The sequence below is a fragment of the Papaver somniferum genome, chromosome 8, assembly GCF_003573695.1.
Source record: "Papaver somniferum cultivar HN1 chromosome 8, ASM357369v1, whole genome shotgun sequence".
Lineage (NCBI taxonomy): Eukaryota > Viridiplantae > Streptophyta > Magnoliopsida > Ranunculales > Papaveraceae > Papaver > Papaver somniferum.
In genome coordinates, this window is record NC_039365.1 from 29,946,240 (window position 1) to 29,954,551 (window position 8,312).

The 8,312-nt window shown below is 37.7% G+C and overlaps 1 protein-coding gene across 3 annotated transcripts; it reads left to right on the top strand.

Annotated features, from left to right (window-relative positions):
- The first annotated feature begins 6,771 nt into the window (after window positions 1–6,771).
- Window positions 6,772–7,872, top strand: LOC113304730 (glycine-rich cell wall structural protein 1.8-like). Of its 3 annotated transcripts, none has more exons than XM_026553876.1 (2): window positions 6,772–7,543; window positions 7,598–7,872. In XM_026553876.1, exons 1-2 carry the CDS (start codon window positions 6,839–6,841, stop codon window positions 7,670–7,672), a joined length of 780 nt encoding a protein of 259 aa, XP_026409661.1. In that variant the 5' UTR covers window positions 6,772–6,838; the 3' UTR covers window positions 7,673–7,872. The 3 variants fall into 3 exon arrangements, with proteins under 3 accessions (XP_026409661.1, XP_026409660.1, XP_026409658.1); XM_026553875.1 differs by having other exon boundaries at window positions 6,772–7,540; window positions 7,595–7,872; XM_026553873.1 differs by having other exon boundaries at window positions 6,773–7,872.
- Window positions 7,873–8,312: the final 440 nt, after the last annotated feature.

The window sequence follows — 8,312 nt, forward strand, 5'->3', positions numbered from 1 at the left end:
TCTTGAGATAATCCATTGATCACGCGAGATTCAAGTGGTGTTTTGCAGGTGTTTATTGAAGATTAAAGAAGATTTGAAGACAAAGAAGATTTCTGATTTGGTTTCTATATCTTTGGGTGTGCACAAACCTTGATCGGCTGGGATCCAACTATAATCATATGTATTCTATTGGTTAGTTGTGTAAGATCGGCATCAACTTATAGTTTCTTGTTTGATTCTATATTGATTGATTGCAAATCTAAACTCTGCTACTTCGGTAGTTGTTAGATAGATTGATCTAACCAGGCAAAGGAGTTTATTGGTTAAACGGTAGAGCCTTTGAAAATGTCTTGAGATATCTTCATCTGAAAGAATAAAGAGAGTTGTTATCAAACAGATTTGTTGTTCCTTTACCGTTTGAAATACGATCCAAAGGAATTGTTCCAGTGCGTGCACTTATTGAATGTCGGAAGCGCAGGGAAACTGAAGAAACTAAGTGAACTATAGGTTTAGTTGCTTGGTCTCAACTATACGAAGTTGGTTTAGATTTTGTATAGCGGCTTAATTATGAGAGTATTCAATTCTGGACTAGATCCCGGGGTTTTTCTGCATTTGCGGTTTCCTCGTTAACAAGATATTGTTGTGTCTTTTACTTTTCTATTTCTGCAATTATAATTGTTTATTATAATTAAAAGTAAAATACACAAACGTTAACTCCGTATTACTTGATAGTGATCTTATAGAGTTTGGTTAAGTCTGAACCTATTATCAAGTAATCACACTTTGATTGTTGTATTGTCTCGATCTCGTATCCATAGACGATCACACAAAGTGTGAATACCGATTTGTAGTATTGTCTCGACTTTGTCTATAGACAATCACTTTCGGTAAGAGGACTTATAGGTGGATAATTTAAACATTGTGGTTTATTTGGGTACCCTCGTCTTTTCAATGTGTATCATAGTAGCAACCAATTTCCACATCAACTTTAATGGAAACAAAGAACTTTTCCTGGACAATTGACTATCTTATTCAGTTGAACAGATCCAATGTCTGCACTTATGGAATGAAAACACGAGACATAAATTCTCTAAAGCACTTGAGATATATTGAGTGAAATGTAATATATATTCACTTTAAAGTAGTTGAGTTGCATCACACTTTTGTTATGTAATAAGGCTACGACATTAATTAAAACTCTCAAGACCCAAATGTCTAACTGATAGTTGTTTTTCTTCCACTAATTTAAGGAATATAAACTAGTTGTTGAAACACTACTTAAAGAAAAATTCAAGATAGAACAAAGACGTCACAAAATCTCTACATGTACCAAGAGATAATCACACCTTGTTAAATTCCACAGAAACCCATGCAAGTGGATATCATGTGGAAACTCACAGTGATGAGAATGTAATTGACTACATCTTTTGTAGTCTCTAATGTATTTGGAAGGAAACATATTTTTAGAGAAACTAATGAGTCAATCTAGTGAAATGTAAATCACTATAGTATTTGGATTTATTGAAACCATATTGACTCGGACGATGAAATGTTCGGAATTCACTCATACAGATTTTGGGCATAACCATAAAGCAACTTTGGTTGTGACATGATGATCCTTTTGAAAGAACTCATACGAACATCAATTTATTTGAGTGAACAAAACTGGGAGAAAGATTGACAGAATGCGAAATGACGACATATCTCTCAACAAGTGTTTTCTAAAGTACTAGATCCCCCCCCCCCCCCCCCCCCCCCCACACACACACACACACCCCTATTGCTTTTAAAGTAAATAAGCACATCACTCATTTTACAAAGTCTATTGTAAAAAGGATTGAAACCATCCGAAGATGAAAATGATAAACAACCTATATTACAAAATAAAACAAGGTGATCTAGAAATATATCCACGCAAAAATGCGGACCATTAAAATGACTTACGGCTCTGGTGGATGCTTTCACACTTTGGACTACTTACAGTTCCTAAGAAGTTCTGCGTTTGGAAAACTACTAGCACATATTATACATGTAAGGGATCACCACCCCTTGTAAATGCTATCTAGTGCACATCAAAAGGACTTGATGGTTATTTTATGTTTAATATGATCAATCCAGAGCATCCTATACCCAATGGTCTCGCACATACTATCATCAAATGTTCCATATGACGTCTAAGATTACGCGTACCAACATACCTTTTATTGCTTTGGAGATATGCAATATTAACGCATCTTTACTTAATTCATTTTAGAACCCAATACTAGTCAAACTTTTCTGCGTACCAGTTGGTAACTGGATATAAGTCTGATATTCATGTTCTTACGCATTTTTGGTTGCACTATATATGTGTCATTACGAGTCCACGCCGTACTATGATTGGTCACGAAAACGATTAAGTAGTTATGTTGGATATTTACTCCCAACAATTATCCGCATTTTAAAACCTTTGGCAGGAGATCTCTTACCGCTAGATTTGCGGGTTGTAATTTTAATGAGACAATCTTCCCGTTGTTAGTGGGGATAAGAAAAAGTATTTTCTAAGGGAACGACATGAATTTTCGTGGTGTGTTCCCACTGTGTCTCATATTGATTTTTGTACTCCACAAATGTAAATATGAAGTGACAAAGAATAATCGATTTCAAAAAGTGCACTGATATCGACAACATGACAAGATAACACTTACCAGCTGCAAATGTTCCTGCAAGGTTAGAAATCCTCAGTATGGGGTACACCATAGACTAAGGTGTTGCAACTACACTTGGTGGAAGCGTATTTAAGGTCGTGGCTCCACAAAGAAAGATGGAGAAACCACCAGGTTCAATCAATACTCACCTAGAAAGGAAGTAGATGAGTAAAGCACAATCTAATTTGTATTATTGATGAAATCATATCATTTGATTGTCCCTGACTATGTCCATGAATCAATACTGGAGGACACTCCGAAGTTTTAAATGATTCTAGAGAACAATAAAATCCTGACGGATTATGAGAATGTACATGAGTCAATGGAAGGATCATGCGTGCATAATGAGGATATAATCCATAAATAGTTGTTCAAGAAGTAGAGCACAATGGGATCGAACCATGATTTATTTTGATTAATTTCAAATAAATAACATATTTGGCCTACGCAATCCAGTTAGAACTTAGATCTTTGACAAATATACATGTATTTGGTGTGATAGTGCTAACCAACCAAGTGTAGAGCATGTGGTACATATGTGGTTATTTTTCACAAAGTGTAGTGAGAAGAATGAGGTCTTAAAGTATAAAGAATCATCTTGTGGCTCGAGGTTTCTCACAAACCCCTGGATCGCATACTCTTTTGAACACCATAATATTCAGTTAATTAGTTTGCTTGGTAGTTTCCAAAGAACTTTAAACATAGTATATGTGGTTATATCTCTGGAGATTTAGACTCAAAGATATTTGCAAAAGTGCATGATGGCCTTTTGCTTCCCAAGTCAAATGACTCTAAACCACAGAGTGTGTTTACATTTACACTGGAATACTCACTTATTGATTTAACAATCAGGCGGATGTGGTATACCCGTCTAAGTGACTATTTTATTGGGAAGGGATAAAAAAATAAAGTTGTGTGCCATGCGTATTAAATAAGTTCCCGATTCAGAATTATAGCTATCTATGTCGAAGGTATGGATATGATAAGTTCTCCTAATGGAATAAAAGATCTTACAAGCTATTCAAAATCTGAATTTGAGATGAAAATCCTAAGAAATTTCGATATTATCTATGTTCTGAACTAGAATACCGAGCTTGTGGTATATTACTCTACCAGTTTTCATATGTCCATTGTCAGGCAATTTAAAAAGGACATGCATCCTGTTAGCATTCCCATGATTAGTCGAGTTTCAAATGTACATAAATGACCGATTCATCTAAAGCAAGATGACGAAGTTATTTCAGGAGATGAACTTTCTTTATCTAAGTATAATAGACCCATTACTGTACTTAGCATAATGTACTCGACCAAATGTTACATCCTCAGTGAAATTGTTAGCTAGATATAGCTCAGCACCAACGCAACGTCATTGGAATAGTATAGTGAATGTAATCATGTACTTAAAAGTAACGATTGACATAAATTTGTTTTATCCCTGCAAAGACATAAAAAGGAATGATAAGGAAACTGCAATACAAAGGTTGTTGATTATGAAAGAACAATAATCTCTTCTCCAAAGAAATTAATAATGGGGAGATACGGTAGACTATTTTCTAAGTCTTTACCGATATTCAGTTCGAAAATTACATGACTAAAAGAACTGTCTGGAACAACTTTGAAAATAATCAGGGGGATATGCCGACATCAAGGGGAGGATCCAAGGATATGATGTCGACATACTTTACTTCGAAATTTAAGATGTGTTGTACTCTTTTTTCCGTTCGATCAATAATAGTTTTTCCCAAAGGGTTTTTTTACTAGTCAAGGTTTTTAGCAAGACAACACTAGAAACATCAAGTATGTTGAATATTGAAGACATAAAGATCCCGTTGATATTAATGAAAATATCTGGATCAAAGAAATGAAACGCGATAGTTTGTTAAGCAACGTAACTTCCAGAATCAACAACAGGGTCTTACAAACATTCAAGTCACCAAAGTAAAGTGTGACAAACTCCTTTTGACTGCATTAGAGTAATGAAAATTTCTGACATCAGGGGAGCATCTAATGGTGTGTTGAACTCTTTTCCTTCACTGAGGTTACTTTTTCCCACTGGGTTTTTTTACTCGACAAGGTTCTTAATGATACAACAACAAACACCGGAAAGTAATTTCCCAGCTAAAGTTATAGTCTTTCCCACTAAGATTTTATGTCTTAGGAGTTGCGTAGGAACTAGTCAACTTCAACGGAGCAAAGTAATCATCTGCGACAAATCATATTTACTTGCATCTGTCACGTTGTACTCTTTTCTTTTCGTAAAAGTTTTAATGAGGCAACGTATATGCATCCAACTATGTTTACTTAATGTTGTACTCTTTTTCTTTAGTTCAGGTTTTGTCCATCTGGGTTTTCCTGACGAAATTTTAATGAGGCAATTAACTTAGACTTGTCGGTCTTTGAAGATCGTATTGCATGTGATTAACTACATGTAAATTACTAGACAACATGTGAAGTACTACATGTGAAGAGTTATACCAAGGTTTTATCCCACTGGATTTTTCCTTGTCAAAGTTCTAATGAGGCAATTGAATTCGGGACAAGTCATCAAGAAGAGGACGACATTTGAAGCACTAAATGTGAAGCACTGCATATGAGTTCTATTGGATCGCACAAGGGGGAGTGTTGTAGGGCCTACGACCCATAGATGTGTGGCTCAACTAGATACTTAGGATTTGCCTTTCCATATATATATATATATGTTATTGTATCCATGTAACCCTGTTGCTGATCAATAAGAAACTCTGCCTCTTTCTCTGTCATTTTCGCCTTTATCACTACAAAATAATCTTTATATTAATATATCAATTATTGGTTGATTTGCAACACTAATCCTTTATTATTTGCACAAGTTCATTCTTTTGCTATCATATATTGGAGATTACCCACTGGACTCGTCACCCATTGATCCAAGATGGGCATAAACCTAAATATTAGATCATATTGGCCTTTCATGATATGTCTAAGTTTTTATTTAATTCATCATGGATGCACACACGAGTCGCACTCTAATTCTAAATTATTATTTTATTTTTACTCAACATCTTTACGAAGACAGAATGGAATAATTCAACTACAATTTCTATGAACTGTTTTAACTCATGTCCCTTGCTTAGCATGGGTAACTTGGTAAAGCATATAGATGTGACTTGATCTTTAGGTTCCGCCCCTCCCTCCAACTGAATACAACTAGGTGAACATTGCATTTGTGGTCTGTGTACGCAACTAACTCCAACTGAATACAACTAGGTGAACATTGCATTTGTGGTCTGTGTACGCAACTAGTTTGATACCGGGTAAAATAGTAACGGATTCAGAAAAAAATCGTTTGTATGCAACCACAGTCTATTTTTACACCTGCTTAATTAGGCACACAACAAGGATATATACTTCTGCTTGGGCAGGCTCTAACCTATCCAGAGTTGGCACCCTTGGGAAAGCTGGTTCTTCACTAAAACCCCACGAAGGTGATGATCATCATGCCAATACACAATTTTGTACGCGTTTATGTATAAAATTCCTAGCTACAAACAAAATCGAACATACGTCCTAGGCCAAATCATACATCTTGTAAGTTTAGAATGCCAGCAACATGCGAGATCAATAAGATGTGTTCGATAGACGCTTTCTCATCACCAGAGAGAAATAAGTCCCTTCAGTTAGGAGCCCATCAATTGTATTCACCTTACGATGAACCTCAGTCCAACTAAAACATTGATCTTTGGTGGAATTACTTTATTCCAAACGAAAGCGGAAAGCGAGTTGAAGTGTGAATACAACAAATTCATGCTGAAAAAACATACAAAATTTCAAAACCTTAGCCTAAAACGAACTCAAAGTTATCCAGAAACAATGAAATGTACTTATACTAACTGTTTAATATGGCCAACAGCAAGATCACACTATCTTCTATCTTCTCCTACTAGTCTACTACTAATTGGCCGGTGTATGCAAGTGATGATAGTGTATAATGGGCCCAATGAAGTGCATCTGCATGTGCGCTAACTCAGTCTCCACCATTGCTATCTTTTCTTTTTATCTCTCTCTGATCTCTTTGGCATGCAACGCGGTTTTTGACCCCTCTCCAAACTCTATAAATACCCATTCTCCGTTCCATTGCATTCTCATCAATTTATGTTACAAATTCTCTCCTTATTTTATTAGCAAGCTAAAAGATGGCTATTCGTAAAAGAGTTGCAAGTGTGGTTTTCTTTGTGTTATTAGGATTAAGCATCTGTTCTGCTGCCAGAAATCTCCTTAACAATCTCGAGGGAGAAGCTAGCTATGCAGCTGCTGGTCATGGCGAACTCGGTGTAGGTGTAGAGTCAGGAGGGTATGGTGGTGGTGGAGGTTCTGGTGGAGGTAGTGGATACGGAGTTGGATTAGTTGGTAATCATGGAGCAGGAGGAGGGTACGGTAGTGGTGCTGGAGAAGGAGGTGGTGCAGGTTATGGAGTTGCTGGTGGAGGCGCACATGGTGGGGGTGGAGGCAGTGGTGGAGGAGGCGGTGCCGGATATGGTGCTGGTGGAGAACATGGTGCAGGGTACGGTGCTGGAAGTGGTAGCGGTGGTGGTGCTGGTTATGGTGCTGGAGGTGAACACGGTGGTGGTGCTGGTGGTGGAGGTGGTAGTGGAGGTGGCGGCGGCTATGGTGCCGGTGGAGCTCATGGTGCTGGTTATGGAAGTGGTGGAGGAGCTGGTGGTGGTTCTGGATATGGTGCTGGAGGTGAGCATGGAGCCGGTGGTGGTGGAGGAGGTGGTAGCGGAGGTGGTGGTGGATATGGTGCTGGAGGTGAACACGGTGCAGGATACGGTGGTGGAAGTGGAGCCGGTGGAGGTGCTGGGGGTGGATACGGTGCTGGAGGAGCACATGGTGCAGGATACGGAGGAGGTGGCGGTAGTGGTGGAGGCGGTGGTGCAGGGTATGCAGCTGGAGGTGAACATGGGGCCGGGTATGGTAGCGGTGGTGGAAGTGGTGAAGGAGGTGGTCATGGTGGTGGCGGCTACTAAATTATACTCCTATTGCTGTGATGAAAATAATATCATCACCATTAAATTAATTGGTAGTAAAAGAAACGACTACTAATCATATTACCAGTTAATTAATTATGAATAGTTTGTAATATTATCAATCTATCATGTAATAAGTTTGAGCCAAAAGAGCTCATCGAATTATATACTATCAATCTATATGTTATGGGAGGAGTCCATTTTAGTGCCTTAACATTTAACAAGACAGTACCAACCAGAGGTAAGCAAGCAAATAGCTCAAGGAGCTTACAGACTGGATCTTGCTCGAGAAGCATAAAAACAAACTCAAGAAAAATGGACTAATCATTAACGGTGGCTAAATGTGGACGTGTATAAAAGAAGAAGAAAAGATCGACAGTTCTTTGTTTGCGTGCTTACAAACCTTTTTGTATAACAATGTAGGCCTGGTTTTTTGTGTTTTTGCTTTCGAGAACATTGGCAAACAAAAGTTAATTATTTTTCCATGTTTCCCTGAGCCTGAGGCGTGGTTCGTGTAAAATGGGAATAATTTCGCTCAAAACAAACGCAATTAGTTAGCACTGCTTATTCTACTTTCACCCGCGATCAAACATTTTTCCTAAAACTAAATTTTAATTCCTCTTTCTAAAAAAAAAAACAT

What these genes read in the sequence shown, in the direction of transcription:
- LOC113304730 (XM_026553873.1), top strand. Translation starts at nt 6,839, where the DNA reads ATGGCTATTCGTAAAAGAGTTGCAAGTGTGGTTTTCTTTGTGTTATTA.